Source organism: Callorhinchus milii, unplaced genomic scaffold, assembly GCF_018977255.1.
Source record: "Callorhinchus milii isolate IMCB2004 unplaced genomic scaffold, IMCB_Cmil_1.0 Scaffold8, whole genome shotgun sequence".
NCBI classification, from domain to species: Eukaryota; Metazoa; Chordata; class Chondrichthyes; order Chimaeriformes; family Callorhinchidae; genus Callorhinchus; species Callorhinchus milii.
Genome location: NW_024704749.1, coordinates 7,923,786 through 7,941,158, shown reverse-complemented (window position 1 = coordinate 7,941,158; position 17,373 = coordinate 7,923,786). Strand labels below are relative to the sequence as shown.

The 17,373-nt window shown below is 45.4% G+C and overlaps 1 protein-coding gene across 1 annotated transcript in view; it reads right to left on the bottom strand.

Moving 5' to 3' along the window:
- Positions 1 to 17,373, bottom strand: part of kntc1 (kinetochore associated 1) — a 34,107-nt gene that overhangs the window by 13,915 nt on the left and 2,819 nt on the right. The window contains exons 4-40 of the mRNA XM_007902211.2: positions 17,189 to 17,304; positions 16,615 to 16,693; positions 16,152 to 16,229; positions 15,548 to 15,582; positions 15,325 to 15,435; positions 14,844 to 14,937; positions 14,345 to 14,397; positions 14,131 to 14,243; positions 13,487 to 13,541; positions 13,000 to 13,098; positions 12,694 to 12,737; positions 12,338 to 12,403; positions 12,037 to 12,112; positions 11,439 to 11,564; positions 11,189 to 11,278; positions 10,693 to 10,758; positions 10,343 to 10,404; positions 9,797 to 9,908; positions 8,896 to 9,039; positions 8,369 to 8,425; positions 8,122 to 8,223; positions 7,735 to 7,854; positions 7,421 to 7,564; positions 6,759 to 6,857; positions 5,946 to 6,049; positions 5,474 to 5,576; positions 5,088 to 5,222; positions 4,707 to 4,823; positions 4,400 to 4,472; positions 4,089 to 4,156; positions 3,304 to 3,590; positions 2,913 to 3,085; positions 2,540 to 2,637; positions 2,061 to 2,205; positions 1,340 to 1,396; positions 867 to 1,030; positions 157 to 261 (exon numbers count right to left, since the gene is read on the bottom strand). Of these exons, the coding sequence (XP_007900402.2) occupies positions 157 to 261; positions 867 to 1,030; positions 1,340 to 1,396; positions 2,061 to 2,205; positions 2,540 to 2,637; positions 2,913 to 3,085; positions 3,304 to 3,590; positions 4,089 to 4,156; positions 4,400 to 4,472; positions 4,707 to 4,823; positions 5,088 to 5,222; positions 5,474 to 5,576; positions 5,946 to 6,049; positions 6,759 to 6,857; positions 7,421 to 7,564; positions 7,735 to 7,854; positions 8,122 to 8,223; positions 8,369 to 8,425; positions 8,896 to 9,039; positions 9,797 to 9,908; positions 10,343 to 10,404; positions 10,693 to 10,758; positions 11,189 to 11,278; positions 11,439 to 11,564; positions 12,037 to 12,112; positions 12,338 to 12,403; positions 12,694 to 12,737; positions 13,000 to 13,098; positions 13,487 to 13,541; positions 14,131 to 14,243; positions 14,345 to 14,397; positions 14,844 to 14,937; positions 15,325 to 15,435; positions 15,548 to 15,582; positions 16,152 to 16,229; positions 16,615 to 16,693; positions 17,189 to 17,304 (3,770 nt within the window). The remainder of the gene's footprint in view (positions 1 to 156; positions 262 to 866; positions 1,031 to 1,339; positions 1,397 to 2,060; positions 2,206 to 2,539; positions 2,638 to 2,912; positions 3,086 to 3,303; positions 3,591 to 4,088; positions 4,157 to 4,399; positions 4,473 to 4,706; positions 4,824 to 5,087; positions 5,223 to 5,473; positions 5,577 to 5,945; positions 6,050 to 6,758; positions 6,858 to 7,420; positions 7,565 to 7,734; positions 7,855 to 8,121; positions 8,224 to 8,368; positions 8,426 to 8,895; positions 9,040 to 9,796; positions 9,909 to 10,342; positions 10,405 to 10,692; positions 10,759 to 11,188; positions 11,279 to 11,438; positions 11,565 to 12,036; positions 12,113 to 12,337; positions 12,404 to 12,693; positions 12,738 to 12,999; positions 13,099 to 13,486; positions 13,542 to 14,130; positions 14,244 to 14,344; positions 14,398 to 14,843; positions 14,938 to 15,324; positions 15,436 to 15,547; positions 15,583 to 16,151; positions 16,230 to 16,614; positions 16,694 to 17,188; positions 17,305 to 17,373) is intronic.

Genomic DNA, 17,373 nt, shown 5'->3' with positions numbered 1-17,373 from the left:
ATTAGGCTTTCTTGGAGGAGTAAACACCAATTACAAAGAGGAAGGGATGGAGAGGAAGAGAGACTGAGGGAGAGAGATCCAGATCCGTTACACTTATATAGTAGCCTTCACATTCGTAGCCTCAGAATTGCTTCATGTTAAGTAGAGTAAGGTTACCTTGTGTAACAATGCCACAGACGCAGCTGAAATGAGGGACAAGGCTGCCTTCCCCATGTCCACAACAAGATCCTTGGCCACGGTTACGGTTTCCTTCTGGAAAAGCTACACAAAGTGTGAAAGGCAGGGAGTCAGTGAGTGCTCTCATGCACAGAGGCCTGCCTCCCGTTAAAGTCCCACCATAAGCACTCTGTTCACTTTTAACATCACCCTTTTAACCAGGTGGCGATTAAACTCTTGATGGCATCTCAGGCACCAGGCAGTCTGCTGCCAATCTCCTAAATAAAAGCCTGGACCTCGATCAAGTGACACAGGAACATGAGGAGGGCATTCAGCTCACCCAGCCTGCTGCATCAGATCCTTAAGTTGCAGCACTTTAAGTCACAGTACTCTACAGCACCAGAGCAGAACAAAGAGGTCACAGATTCAGGGTTGCAAAGGGCGATTTGTGGACAGATGTCAGGAAGCATTTTTTTTACAGAGGGAAAATAACAACAACTTGCAGTTATACAGCGCCCCTCGCGCAGGATAGCGTCAGAGTGCTTGATGGAGCACGACGTCGAGCCATGAATAACAATAAATAACAACTGGAAAGGGACACTGACCCTCTCTGGATCAGTTACAGCACGCTTCACTTTCCTCTTAATAAGTCGGGTTGCACACATAGTCCGCATCAGAAGAACTGCAGTTAGTAGAAGGTTGGTTCTCACCTTCTTGCTTAACTCTAAACTCATGTTGTTGGAGGTGAAGTGCTGAAAGCAGGTCCCGAAGGAGTTGATGGTCACCTGTAAGGCTAGCTGAAGCTGACTGCACTCCTGTAAACTCTGCAGCAAGTTTGTGACCGGCATGTTCACTGGCAGCAAAGGATTCCTGTCTGCAACACAGACCCCAAAGGTTACCACCATCCGCCCTGCTAGGTAATCAGAGGCATGTGGAGAAGGAAACTTGCCTAAGATTTCGCATCGCCTGGGAATTAAACTCAGGTCCTCTCACTTGTGAGGCAAGTGCTCTAACTGCTACGCTACAGGATTCCATGTTCGAAAATGGAAAATTGGGGAGCGGAGCGCAGAGGAGAGTTTGTTTATGTCAGGTAGTTTGTGTGGAGAAAAACACCAACACAGCCGTTTCTGTGCAGTGACATTGTGAAACCTTGTCTCAATCAGTTGCTCATTAGCATAAATACCTGTCTTATCTGGACTCATCGCCACACTCATGCAATCCAACGGGTACAATTTTTTGCCTGGGTGGAATAGAGATAGCGTTAAAACAAGATTGTATTGCTGAGTTTCTATATTAAGAATTCTTCTGAAAAACCCATCTACCTTATATAACCACTACACTTGTTCCAAAGTGAATTGTAGACCCTTTGAAACTCCATCCCACCGTCCCTTTGCCTCTTCCCCTCCCTTGCCTCCTTCAAAACCCGTCTCAAGACCCTCCTCTTCGACTGTGTCTTCACTACCTCACACCACTACACTCCCTGAGTGAGAGGCGATGTGTAAATATAATTTGCTGTTGTGTAACCAGATCCTCCCACTCAGTGAAAGAGCAGTAAGGTAGAGAAACAGATAGTCACACTAATTGGACCTTTAGCAGATATGAAAACAGTGGGGATATTAGTCTCTGTGTGGGTGTGAATGTCTCTCTCTGTGCCTCTGTACCCATTTACCCACCTGGATCAGAGGCTTGACCTTCTACCTTAGGCTGCTTCAGATCCAGTAAAATCACCACATCGCACGCAACTAAAGGTTTTCACTAATATTGCAGGGACTTCACTTCCACCCATGGGGCTAAGGGCACAGGCAGCATGCGGAGAAGCAGGACTCTATTGGGCTACCCCCAGCTGGAGCTAATAACAAACAAACCAACATGAGGATGTGAAACCGCAGCTCAGACGGAAATACCTGGCAAATGGGGCACAAAGGCAGCTGTGATTTTGTACATGACGGGCAGCACCGACAGCTGGTTCAGCACTATGCCATCCTCGAGGAAGAACTCCTCAAATATCCACTCATCGTATGGGTCACGATCAATTCCCATGTTCGACATCTGAGCACCGACAGAGGTTATGGAGGGTTGGGGGGCAGAGGAGTGGGGGAGATTGGGAGGGTGAGAGGAAAAGAGAAAGAATTGGCATTAACAAGAAAGGAAGGACTGCTTACTCCTCAATGGTCCCGCTTTGCAGCAAGCTCCCCCAAACAGCTGCAAAAATCAGAGAATCCCAATTTATCTGGAGCATTGTTGGCCAGGACCAAGAGAAACCCGATTTAATACTTATCCAAAGCATTGACAATGCAACAACAACCCACCATCCCAAACCGCTGCTAAACCTCAAGCAAGCATGAAACTTCGTAGTTACTTCCAAAGCACACCCAAACTTTACCTTTGTTATAAATCCATAATCCTCGATCATGCACTGTCTGTACACATCCATGGCCACACGGGTGCATTTACACAACTCTTGGCAGTCGAACAAGAAGTCTGTGAACATTGATATGGACGTGGAGGTTACATTCCAGCACTGATGTCTGCAATATCACTCACAACCTTATACCCTCAACGCGCGTTGGGTTCGGAGGTTTCAACAAAACTCCCAGTCTCGGCCCTGGCACAAGGGACAGATACCAAAACACTATCCAGCTATCCCACCTAACCTCAACAATTCCCAAGATGATCGCCCACAAAATACACAGTCAATCCAAGGCACGGTTCAAGCGAGGCTTTAAGGATTCTTGAACGGTGAGAATTATTATTACCGGTGCTGCAGATGGTGATGGCTTGGCAGGTCAGTTCATAAATAATAGCCGGCAAATTCATCCCAGGCGGGATTATCATGGGAATGTTGGCCTCCAACATCTGGCACAGCTTCTGAGCTACGTGATGCAACACCTGGGCAGTCTGATCGTTCTTATATTGTTCATAAAGTTCACTGCGAAAAGAAAAACATATAATAATTTGGTCACTCAATCCACGAATGTTTGCGGGACACTGTTGTGCGCAATTGGCTGCCACATTTCACCCACAAAACACATGGTCAATCGACTTTTCAATATATTCCATGGAGCGCTTTGAGGCATCTCAACAAGGTGATAAGGTGCTACATCAAATGCAAGGATTATTATGATATTATTAATAAAAATTTCTTACCTGCAAATATTCAGCGCCTTCTCCACTTTTCCGTCAGCAAGAGCTCTCAGGGCGAGCTGCCCTCCCGCTTGCTGCTCGGAGTTCTGCAGCAGGAGGGAGAGTCTGTAGAGCCTGCCCTCAGTAGGAACCGTGGCTTTGTTCTCTGAGCAGCCGTTCACAAGTGGCTCCTTCCCCGACTTTGACCTGGACCACGTGCTGGCTAACGCTTGCACCTGCTCTTCGTACAACTGCAAGAGCGCTTCTGGACTCTCGTAGTCTCGCAAAGAAATAAAGATATCAAAATATTCCTGTGGGACGATGGACGATTGTAAGTAAATAGCGTAGCCACTACGGGAGGACTCAAAGGATCAAACACCCAAGGCTAAATTATTGAACTTGAGGAAGTCTCCCCAGTGGGGAAAGAAGATTTCAAAACCATCGGAAATAAACAATGCTTTCAGATACACCGAGGCAGCAAGGCAAGAAGGTGCAGGTTCACTCAGGGTTGTGAAAGACAGAACAGAAACAAAGGCTAAATCAGAACACCTTAGCAAGACTGGTGGTCGAAGTCAGGACACTGGAACAACTTGAGGCTACAGTGTAAATCTAGTCATAAGAAGAGCAACAACAAATTACATTTGTATAGCGCCTTTTTTGCACAGAAGCGTTCAGACTGAACCCTGTGTCTAGGGAAATGTTCTTTTTACTTAACACACTCTCACTTGGACACATGCGCATATACACACAGACACACACACAAACAAACACACCAAGCACACACAGTTTAAAAACATCAATCGTTATACCTGTAAATTTCCAATGGTTTCAAACATTTTTAAATGGCTTTGGTACTCTTCCTTTTTCGAAGTATCATCTGCCAAAAGAAAAGCAGCCTTGTTGACAATAATAATAATCCTTGCAGTTGATGTAGCGCCTTATCATGTCTTCAAACCGTCTCACAATTACTTATGTAATTGGAGTTAAGGTACAGATCAGCCAGGAGCTAATAGAATGATGGAACAGGCTCGAGGGACTGAATGGCTTCCTCCTGTTCCTGTGACACAGGCTGCACCGAGCCCATTAATACAGCGTGCTGTGGAGTGCACACACAACTCACCCTTTTGATGGGTCTGCAGGAATTTAAGAACCTCCACCAAAGCCTTTGCGATTGACACCAGATGCTTTTTCCCCTGAAACAAAGAATAGCAACTCACAATCTGGCGTATATTTGTCTCCACACAAAATATGTGTCAGTTTCGCTCAGTCAGTTATGCTCCCCTCTATCTGGGTCAGAAGGTTTGAGCCAAACCCGTCTCAGAATTTTGCTGCGTCAGTTGTTGCAGCCCCATCTCACTGCATTTAGGCAATAAGTATTGTGAGCAAATTATTATGACAAGACAGTACAGTGAAGAGGCCGGCCTCACCTCAGGGCTATCGGGCTGGTCCTGAAACTTCAATCGGGCCCACGTGACCAGCCTCATTGCGGTGTCCTCCGCTTCGCTGAAGGCAAGAGACTTCAGGACGTTAAGGCAATCATCTCTCTGTTAAAAGGACGGAAAGAAGAAAGCCAGCATGTGTAATCCGGTTTCTCCCGAACACCCAGTAGAACAGAACAATTTCTTATGAAATATTTCGTCAGCCTTTCCCCGGCCCAAAGATGCTGAGTGAACAACAGAACATCTCGCTATTTAAAGAAATTAAGAGTAACTAGCGAAGAAAGAAACCATTGTTATTCAATAGCCAATCCCCTTTTACATTGTGGGATCTGTCCTCACGAGCTCTGAACAGAGATCGGATGAACCTACCCGTCCATTGGAGATGAGGTGCGAGATTCGAAGAAAGTAAACGTCCACGGGGGGCAGCATATAGGCACGGACCACCTTCAGAGCGTCGTCCAGCGAGGACCCCAGGTCCTGTTTCAAGATGAAGTTGACTAGCCTCTGCCCGAGAGAAGAGATTGGCAGCGTTTAACAACAAAACAACATGACACGACAGGCTGGGAGGCCAAACTCTCCTCTGCGGGAGTATAGGAATGCCAGGCAAGGACAGAATGGGGCTTGGCTGTACAATATATAATACCAATCACATCACACTAATAAGACAAAATAATTGTCCAAGTCGCCACTGTAAGAATCGCAATGTTTTTGCAGTCACTCACATAAAAAGAGCACAACATTCACTCCAACCTCACCATGATCTCGTAGTCATTGGACACGTTGAAGTTGCGTATCCCGTATCCTTGTAACAATTTTTTCATCTCCATGAGTCTGTAGCTTTCCTGCAGCTGCTTCACCCTGACATCAATGCAGGGAGTTAGTTACTGCGCTTACCCTCATCTACGTCAACCCTTCAGGGTTCAAAACAGATACTTCTAACCAAATAGCCTCGGTGGGCTAATAAATATCCCTGCGGTGGTCCGTGCCGTTTAGAGGGACTTAAAGCCGCCGGGCCTTGAGCAGATTGGGATCTGCCCAACAGGTCGTCTCCCAACACCAGCTCCACCCCCATAAAATTCAGCGGTGTCAACAACAGACAACATTTGTGTAGCGCCTTTCAAGTTGTGAGGATGTCCCAAAGCGCTGAAGGCACAAGCAGCCTCTCCCAAAGCTTCCACTGACCATCTCGAGGCAGCCAGTGTGCAAGGTTCCCACCAAGGCACCTACTTGCGGTGGTTCTTTTCCAGGTGCTGCTTGACCAGCTCCTCCACCGCATCGCTCCAGGGCACCACTGCGCCATACATGATCTGCAGCACTGCATCGAAGATCAGCTGTGGGGGTGGAGGGGAGGAACGTCAGTGAATGAATGAACGAACGACCAGCGAGCACATCGAAATGATACACAGCAGTGTTGAGGTCAAGTCCATAAGAGCGTTTAAAAGGGAATTAGGCATGCACGTAATAATAATAATACTTGCCTTTGATATAGCAACCTTATCATGTCTCAAAGCGCTTCACAGGATTCACTGTGAAATAGAGTGACTGAGTGTTTTGTGGGAGAAACACGACACAATTGCGCACAGCAATGTCCCAGACAGCCATGCGAGTGAGCGACCAATTTTATTTGGGGGGATTGTTGGCCAGGATACTTGGAGAGGAACTCCCTTCTCTTTTCGAATAGTGCCATTGGATCTTTTAACATCCATCTGAACAGAAAGACAGGACCTCGGTTTAACATATTATCAGAAAGGCAGCACCTCCGATAATGCAACACACCCTCAGGGTTGCATTGGAGAGTCAACTTAGTGAGTTCAAGTCCCGATGTGGGGATTTCAACCCACAACCTTCTGACTCAGAGGAAAGAGTTCTACCACTGCGCTAAGCTGACACACAGGTAAAATACTGAAGGATTTTGGAGCAAAGAGCAGAGGAATGGGATTAGAGAGTTCCAGTGGGGAAGGGAAGACCAGCACAGACACAATGGTCTGAATGGTCTGGAACGTTCCTACGATGACAATCCTGTACACAGGGTTTACTTACTTCAGTGTCGGTCATACAGCCCAGCACAGCCATGGCTTTAGCCTCCCACGCAGTTTCAAAAAGAGAGGCCGAACGTGAGCTACAACGCTCCAGCAAATCCTATAAAGCAAAGCATTGGTGGGTCACACAATCTCGCTGTACCAGCTGCTCTCAGAGTATGGGCAGAGACTTGGTGCAGCAGAAGCGAGTCCCAATCACTGCCCGTACTACAGGTGTCCACAAAGTCCTGTTACTCCATGTTTTTTTCTCTCTACAGGGCATTTTCATGGCAGATAACGATCAGTCTCCATTTTTCGTAACATGGATGAAAGTGACAAGGCGAAATGCATCTCAGACAGCTTGTTCAGCTCCTGCGTAGTATCATATCGCTGTAGTGTAACGTGGTTGGAGGTGGGTAACAGGTCTTTGTGGACACCTGTAGAGTGAACAAGATGAGACCTCACTGCTACGGGAGAAAAAGCCAGGTTAGAATTTCATGCACAGCACAAGTCCCCACAGAATAAAATCCCATATTTATATGAACTCCAGCGATCCCAATCATTTTGATAGGTTCCTGAGCCGAGCAGAATACAACCGTTGGAATAAAAGCCATGTTAACACAGTAGGCTATAGCCTATAAAAGGCAGGAAGCAATACCAGCCACAGTATTCAGCCTCACTCACCTTGATGTACTGCAGCAGTAGCTCCTCTCTCTGCAGACTGTGCTTGTTTATGTACGGCTGGATCACCTTCTCAAGTGTAGAAGGAATAAGTTCTGGAGCCAAAACTCTATCTAACATGCGAAATACAATGGTAGCTGTAGTTTCCTAGAGAACGAACAAATTACCGTGAGCAATATCTTCAGACCGGGGTCAAACACAAGTCTTTCAAAATGAAAACGAATTGAACTTTCAAACGTATTTCGATTCCTTTCCATTTTTAAGGTTAAGAGAACGTATCTTCCCTGCGTCTATCCTCGACGCAAGATAGCACTGACCTTTTCAAACTCGGAGAGTGCCAGTCTGCAGTTATATTTTCTGTGCAGGTTAACCAGCTCCTGCAGGTTGTTAACCAGCTTCTTTAACTGGTGCATCTCCTCGCAATCCGTTTCTTCCTTCTATACCCGGGACAAGTGGGGACAGAAGAGCTCATTAGTCATCAACCGAGTATGTATACAAGGTGAACGAATGACTTTCAAATTCCAAACTGCGGTTACTTTAGATTGCACGCACAAAATAGGTCCACGCAACTGCGGGATTTCCGCACATGTAAACACTTGCACGCACGCACACACACACACACACAACCAGACACACACAATCTCACACATTCAATGACACACACCACAAAAGGTTGCAATTTGAGCAACGAATAACTCCCGTACCACTGGGATCCAAAGCCAGGAGGTGGCAAGTCCGAGATCATTTGGGTTCCGAGCTACAAAGTACAACTCTGCCATTTGCAATCCGTTCTCTGGCCAGTGCGCCTGTCAAATGCAAATCAAATAGGTGGTCACTTGACTATCTACTCGCTTTAATATTTACAAACAGAAACTCAGGGGTAAATTTGGATTCTGAGGGAAACGCGAGCCGGGTTCATTATAATGATCTACAATCAATGTGACTTATTACCTTCTCGATTAGCTCCAGGCTGCGGGCCCTGTGTTCCAGCCACCTTGCTATAACTTTCTGTCAGGTATTAAGCAAACACAAAAGTAAGGGGATCTGCGCCAAATACAGAAACTTGTCCGGGCTCAAAACCAGTCCCCTTTTTTTCCAAGAAGTTTTGAAATTTCCACCAACAGCAGGAAAAACAGAGTTAGCAATTATTTGCTGTTACATGCTTACAGCCAAGTAGGAAACTAAATGGGAAATGCAACCTACAACCACAACCGGCATTTATATAGCACCCCTCGCACAAGGTAGCGTCCCAGAGCGTTTGACAGTGGCAGAGCACAACTCCGAGCCGGAGGGAGGTGACCGTAGGCAGGTTAAACCTCTAGAAACAGGCTGCAGAATTGGCTTACTCGCGTTTTAAAAACAATTAAAAAAGCAACGCTAATCATCAAAGAGGTTACCATTTAATTCAACCTGGATTGCGTCTTTTTTTTATTTACAGATGCTAAATACTATACTCTCATGGTAGCGTAACTGGCTACCTTTCCTCTGGGTACAATCCTTAGCACAAAAGGAATGATGACGTTTTTGAACCAGAGGCAGAGGTCATGCGATGGGGTGTTTGCGGTGATGCAGTTCAGCAAATTTTCCAACCGCTTCACATCAAATTTGCTTTCAAATTCCACCTGAAATTGAGAGAAAACAGATCTGGAATTAAACACTGGCTGGTCTTTATGCCACAGCTACAGCAATTGAAAGACAACTCAAGGGAAAATACCACCATGGTTTATAACCGGAATTGTACAAAGGAACCCTTATAGCAACTTATATCAAAACAACAACAACGAGATTATACTTGTATAGCGCCTTTCACATCGGGAGAACGTCCCAAGGCATCGGACAGAGTACAGCATTTCAGACCCGAGCTGGGGTTGGGGGAGGGGGAAGGGGGTGGTCGATGGCATGGTCGAAGAGGAGGGTCTTGAGGCGGGAAATGAAGGCGGCTAAGGAAGGGGCGAGGCGGATGGAATTCCAGAGGTTGGGGGCAGAGTGGCTGAAGGCTCTCCCGCCAATGGTAGGACGGGTGGGTCGGGGGACGTGGATCAGGCCAGAGCCGGGTGAGCGGAAGGAACGGGCGAGTTGGTAGGGAGTTAGGAGGTCGCAGAGGTAGGGTGGGGCGAGACCATGGAGGGCTTTGTACGTGAGGACCAGGATCTTGAACTGGGCATCTCAAAATGCTTCTTCACTGGTAATTGCCATGGTAAGTGCAGTGACTGTTTGTCACAAACACAAGGTGAGAGATCAACGAGACTGCAGGTTTGCGGGGTGGGAGAAACATCACAAAGGAAAATGCAAGCGCTTCCCCTGCATTCCAAAATACAAATAGTGTAAATGCAGAGCTTTAGGCCCATTGTTGAGCAAGGTGGTTGAGAGAAATGTTACCTGGTGCCTTAGCCAAAGGTACTGAGCACACGTCAAGTTCCCCCCCTGGAGCTGCATTAGGAAGTCATTAAAAAGGTCCTCATTGTTCAGAAACTCAATCCAAGTGTTGCCACTGCAAAAGAGAGAAGCAAACCAGAATTCTAATTGCTAATACAACAACAAATTACATTTATTCAGTGCCTTTCACATCGGGAGGATGTCCTAAGGCGCTGAAATAGTTTTTAAAATGAAAAATGAAAGATTATGGGAGGGGAGGAGGAAGAGAAGGGGTAGGGATGAAATGTTCTTCCAGAGAGCTAGCACGGGTACAATGAGCCTCCTTGTATACATAATCGTTGAAATGTTATTTAAACTTTGAAGCGAACACAATCCCAGTGGAAATTATGGAAATACCAACTGCTCTTTCAGTTCTCAAACATATTTGGGGACATTTATTTCCTAGTCTCAGTAAATAAACAGGTACAAGTAAAGTTACAACAACAACAAAATTACATTTGTAAAGCGCCTTTCACATCGAGAGAACGTCCCAAGGCACTGAATACCAACCTAAACTGTGCAGGTCCGAACATCCCATGAAAAGTAACTAGTCTTGCTTGTGTTCTCAGCACCTGGAACGTTTGTTCGGTGAAATGGAAAGAAAGAAGCAATTGTGAGCAATCTGTAATCAATATGTTTATAGATGAAGAGGAAGCATTTAACTCGGGGTGCTCAACGCAGGATAAATCTTTAACAGGGAATTTGATATCTTTCTAAAAAGAGATATTTGCAAGGTGGCGGGGAAAGACAGGTAAATGAGACCGAATGGATCGCTCTTTAAAGAGCTAGCAACAGACATGATGGGGCACTCGATCAGTAAAACAAATCCATCAATTAAAAAGTCTTAACTTTATCAATACCTCGGCCAGCCATGCAGCTTGCTCTTCAGAGATGCCAGTTGGATTTTTATCTGCTTTCTTCAGAATCTGGCAAAAGTAATACATCAGTCAAAGACCTGCATCCTTTCTATAATAGTAATAATAATCCTTGCATTTGTTACAGAGCTTTATCAACTCGTTGAGACGTCTCAAAGCACTTCACAGAATATATTGTAAAGTGGATTGACTGTGTACCTTGTGACGAAAAGTAGCAGCCAGTTGCGCATACCAATGTCCCACAAACAGTCATGGATTGAGTTTTGTTTCATTTTTTTAAAGAGGGATTATTACCCCTGGAAAATGATTTGCCAAACGACTAACAACCAGGTTCCTACTTGTTGCTTGGTAAACAAAGGTGTGGGGATTAAGGTTTTGCCTGCCCGGGAATCAAACCCCTGCTTGCAAAGTGAGCGCACTAACCACTACACTATGAAGAAAGTCCAAACACCCAGCAAGATACGAGGGAAACAAGACTCACCCGATTTTTGGCATAATTCAGCATTTCCAAGGTGGTCTCAAATGTTGGCCAAGCGACATCCATACAATATTTCACCACAAACTGATCATCCTGGAAAAGAAAGGCACAGGGTGCTGGAAGCCTAGATGATTACGGCACAGAAAATGGCCCTGTGATCATGCTAGTGCCAGCTCCCCTGCTGGAACCACCTGCTGTAATCTTCAATATTTCCCCTCAAACTGTGAGCCGCACAGTTGCTTGGTCATTATACCTGTATTTTATGCAGATTTTCTTTGGCGTCATTGACTATGCCCTGCCAGGATGAGGGGCTGCGGCTGGTCATGGCAGTCGAGGCCAGGTTCTCCAGGACTATATTGAGCTCGACTTTGTACACCAGCTACAAGAGAGGATCAAGGAGACAATACAGGAGGCAAATTCAGCTGGGTTTCTGCTGAAGAATAACTTGAAGGTTTGGAAAATTTTGAAAGCAAGTTCAGTTGCTTATAGCTATGTTGCCCCTCTTGCTCTATCCCTCTGCCTTTCCCCCTCATTCCCCATCTTCAGGTCGCGCCTGAAGACCTTCCTGTTCGACCGTACTGCCGAATTGCTCCCCCCTCCCCCTCGGCACCATGCTTCACCACCATCAAGCACTCCAGTTCACTAACCTGTGTGAAGGCCACTGTATAAATGCAAGTAGTTGTTGTTAGTCACTGGAGTTTGCATATTGCATATGCTCGGGTAGATCTTTAGAAGCGCGGAGATGCTGACCAAGCAAAAGAACTACAAAGTTTTTACTGTGAAATTTTATCTTTTAAAAAAACTAAGCGACAATATTTCATGAACATTTTTAAACTGAGAGCTCGACGTACCTCCACGTCCAACCCAAACTGGATGGCAAACCTCTCGGCTTCCTCAAACTTGTGCTTGTGAAGCAGGCGACTTAATCTGCAAACAGAGATGACAGTCACACACAAACACACAGGGATTGGTACAGGGAGAGGAGAGAAGGTTACACACGGGAAGAGGAGAGAGAGGTTACACACAGGGAGACAAGAGAGGGAGAGGGTTACACACAGGGAGTGGCACACTGAGAGCAGAGAGTTATACATAGATTGGCAAAGTCAGAGAGAGAATAAGGAAGTTAGAGAGTAAAATTCAGATCATTTTTACCTGTTTTCTGGCAACGCTTCTGTTAAGCATCTCATCACCACAGCAGAGACAGCTGCCTCGGGTGATCTACAAGGTAGAATTAAGATTTGGTTTAAAAAAGATTTCATTTTGCCATTCTCTGGAACTCCCACCCAGACTACTGCACAACTACCTCCCTCCCTGCCTCAAACCCCTCGTTAATAAATCTTCCCTTTCCCTCGCCGGACATCCACTGTGACATTTATCAAACGCTTTGAGAGGTGAAAGGCGTTATCGTATGCAAGTTGCAAGTTATTATGATGAATACAATAACATGGAACTCACCACAGGATTTTAATTTTTTAAAAGATTGCATAAAAAGCTTTTTTTTTTGTTACCTCTTCTGACTTTCATAAACTCCTTCCAGAACATATATTGTGTCCTGTAGAAGAATAAATATTAATAAGTCAACCCAAAACTCCATCAGGTAATGTTAGTCAACACACGAGAACCAGGTTCATTCATATCGTCACAAAGCAGCGCATCAACTAAACTCCTTAACACAATTTAGTTTATATTTTTAATCATACCACATACGCACACACACAGACACACACACAATTTCCCTTCCATACAACACACTCAATGATCAACATCGACAAAGGGACACTATAAAGGTACATCTTATGTTATTATTATGCTACCTGAGTGATGCCGGTCTGAACCAGAGCTGAAACTCCTGCCACCTCCAAGGAGTAAAGCAGATTCATGGTTGGAAGTGAATACACCAGGAGGTTCCTCATCTGCAAGGGACAAAAGGCAACCACATTTCCATCATCCAGAACAGTGCAAATAAACAACCCTTATGCTCTTATATAACGTTTCTAACATCCAAATGTTTCAAAGTGTTTGACAAGGGAATTGCCAGCAAATGCAGTGAGTATGTACAGTACTTAGTAAAATTTACATACAGCAAAGTGCCACAAACAACCATGTGATGATGAAGTCGGCTTAACATCTTATCAGAATGATGGCGCCTCTATCAACGAAGCACTTCCCCCAATACTGTGCTGGAGCGTTGTGACCTCAGAGCCCCAACGTGGAATCTACCACAATCTTCAGCTGGGGAAGGAGCTTGCCTAAAGTCCTTCTCATTAAAAAAAACAAACCCAAAGCACAGAAATTCATTACCCATTTATCATTCTGAGCCGTCAGAGCAACAAGCTTTAGGTTGGCATTCTCTTGTCTGGAGAAAGAAAATCAGAAGAAATCATTATGCTTGCCAGGTGTGAGCAACAACAACAAATCACATTTACACAACGCCTTTCACATCGGGAGGATGTTCCAAGTTTTTGCACTAAGGTAAATTATTTACGTTAATAATTGAATAAGAATAGTAATGTAAATGTGTCTTAACTACATAAACTTTGAGATTGTTCCTTCTATCTGTAATTACAGAGACAGCCCTTTGCCTTTCTGCACAGAGGGAGAACAGCAGCTGGTTACTAAGGGTGACTGAGCTGGGACATGGACTCATTCAAGAATCTCAGTACCAGCTTGATGATAATAAATAATAATAACCCTTGCATTTGACATAGTGCTTTATCACATAATTGAGACGTCTCAGGACATTTCATAGAATATACTGTAATTGCCAATTGCGCATAACAGTGTCCCACAGCCTCGTGGATTGAGTGATCACATTATTCTGTGTTGGAGAGTGAGGTTTTGGAGGGGGTGAGATTGAATGTGCTGAAGAGCTTTCTTCATCTGAACCTCTCCTGTGAAATCTTGTTCAAACACATCTTAACTGAGAGATTCGTTCTCGATCTTACTTGGTCAGAGCGGAGGAGTCACCCTCAGAGGTCAGTAAGAAGTCTTGGATGTGAACAGAAGGCCAGGACCAGACCATGACAAGGGCGCAGACATCCCACATGCTGAGAAGATTCTGCAGCCAATAAAAGCATAAATTAGTTCCCAAAAAAGGAGCACGCTTTAAGAAAGGAGTGAATGATGCGTACTGAACACTCGCAACAAAGCCTTACTTACACTGTGGTCCAGGACAAACAGCAGGTTGTCCAGAATTTGACATTTCTTCACATCTATTGAGGAGAAACAGATTGGCTTTGTTACAAAATAAAAATATGAAGATCGATGCACACAGCGACCCCATCCTGCCACGGTGTTTCAGGTAATTATCCTCACACTTCGTAATAGCGCCTTGTCACGTCGGAAGGATTTCTCAAAGCGCTTCACAGGACTTGGTGTGAAACGGAGTAACTATATTTGTAGGCACACACGGCTGCACAATTGCACATAACAACGTACCATGAACAGCCATGAAACGAGTGACCAGTTTTATTTTATTTGGGGGGGACTGTTGGCCAGGCCATCGGGAGGGAGGAACTCCCTTCAGAGTTCAGATCCAGAGAATTTAGAATCCGGGCTATAAGGGCTCCACAGGAGACCTAAGTTTAACCCACGCTCTAGTGAGGAGCTTCATAACAGGGTCGCCTGCGCCTACACAAACAATTCCCTCAACACATACCTTGCATCATGGATGAATCGACCTTGCTGCTGATGGTTATTCCTTTCTCCACAGGATCCACCTTCCATTTTGACAGGACACAGTCACCTGCCCCCTGAGCACAAGAACAGATGGAGTTTACACTGTGACTGTCTTCTATTTTACATTCCCCTCCTCGTTCCAAATTTAGCCCCAAATTCAAACAAATCAGCTTCTAGTCTAGATAAGCAGCCGCCTTTTCCTTCAGCGACAACATTGGACCGTACCAGTGGGAGCCCTGAATGGCCTGTTTCTATGCTGTACAGTTCTATGTGATTCACATCATTTCTGATCAGCATTATTTTGTAAAGCTCTTTGGGACATCAATTTTATGTGAAAGGCGCTGGGTAAATGCATCCTGTGGTGCTCAATGTCCACATCCACCGAGTTATACTTAGGCCTGCAGACTGACTGACCGACCAACCAGAGAAATACTAACACAGAAGACCAACGAGCTTCTCACCCCGAGTATTAACTGAACACCACTCTTCAAACTCTCAATGGCTGCATGATAGCAGCCAGCCGTGTGCTGGTCCTCCGTGGCGATGTACTTGATCTTTATGTGTTCCTTGAGCTAAAGGGCACAGAGGGAAAAGGAAAGAAAACATTTGATTTTAACAGAACCCGTCAGTCATAAACGATACAGTTCTTTTAAAGGGTGAAAGTCAAGCCGTCTAAAACCTTACTGCTTTTGCCGCTTCCAAGTCCGTCGTCTCGATCGCTGCAACAAAGAAAGGGAAAAAAATTGCTTTAATGAGACAGAAGGAAGTACGTGCAGCTTTTATTTACATTGTCAAAATGTCGCAGAGCCCTGCACAATATAAAATGAAACAATAATGAAGTGAATGGAGCAGTTGATCTGCCCCCAGCAAACTCCTGCAATACGCAGCAACCAATTCATTCATCTTTAGGGGTGATAATGGATGATAGTAACTCGAGGCAGAATCTGTAATAGCTCTCAAATCACTCTCAAGAGGGAGGGAACAAGACAGTTATCTAAAGAGGAGCAATTAGCAGGGATCAAATAATAATAAATAATAGTTATTGATTTTGATATAGCCCCTTTCGCATCAGGAGGATGTCTCAAAGTGCTTCACAGATTTTATTGTAACGTGTAGTGACTGTGGGAGAGGGGAGCAGTGTGGGGGGGGCAAAGGCAGACATTTAAGACTCAAAGAGCTAGCAGACATGGTTGGCCGAATGGCTTCTTCTGCGTTGTTAGGTTCTATGGGGGTAGGTACGAATCATCTTCCTTCGAAACCCTTAAAAGATGAGGCTGTGATCAGTTACCTTGTTGAAGATTGGCGAGGTGAAGACCAGAGACCCAGAAGAAGCCATGAGTGGTAAGGAGCAGCGTGTGGTAACTGCCTGGAAAAGCACAAAGCAAAGTGTTTAGAAGCACTGTACCTGAGTGGACTGTGAATCACAATCGTCTCATCAGATATTTAAAGGCCTGCACCACTCGTTTAAACAGCCTCTCTTTCCCACTCTGAATTGTGTTGCTGATGGGACACAAGCTGTCGGTCTTAAAGGGGTTACTAATAATAATCCTTGCATTTGATGCAGCGCCTTATCACGACATTGAGATGTCTCAAAGCGCTTCACAGCATATACTGTAAAGTGAATTGACTGTATATATTTTGTGGGAGAAACACACTTAATGGCACAGAGAGTGATTTGCCGCTTCCACCAACACATTTTATTGTTTTTTTTAGGAATTCACGGTTCTGTTTTTTGGCTCCAGACTTTCTACCTAAGTGACAGATGTCCTGCTCCAAAGAAAGAGACCAATATGTCTTCTGATCCTCTTCTGTAGAGCCTTTTATCAGCGCCTGCAAGACAGAAAGACCTCCAATTTTTAGCACATTACGACGCCAAAGCGACCTTTCCGTTCTCTCTGTTCAGCAAACTCTGGCCTGCTCCATCTCCCCCGCTCTGCCCGCCTCTTCAACCTTTCTGCCCCTGCTCTTTAGAACTCCATCCCACAACCCCTCCACTTCACCCCCTCCCGCCCGTCTCAATACCTTCATCTTCGACCGTGCCTTCGATCATCCACCTACCCCCACCCTCCCCACCTCCTAATCCTAACCCCCTGCTTAGGTCCAAATTCCTGACTATCTAGCGCCCTTGGAATGTTCCATACATGTGTATAGCATCTTTCACATCGGGTGGGATGCCCCAAGGCACTGTACAGTCAAGGATTGCACCCAAGTTGAGGATTGCACCCGATCAGGAAGGATGGAGGGCAGGGAAGGTTGTGGTTGGAGGATGACCAAAGGTACTGCCGAAGAGGAGGGTCTTATATTAAAAAAATAAGAAGCACTTACGTTGGTTAGCAGGGTCTGCCTACTCTTCACGTGCAGGAGGTGAAGGTTTCCATTTCTTTCCCCCACCATCAGAAACTGTCCCTCAAGGCACAAGCCCACCACATCCACCGCAGTATCTGCCCGGGAGGCACAGTGAGACAAAAAAAACTTACATTTTTATAACGCCTCGAACGTCCAACAACAAC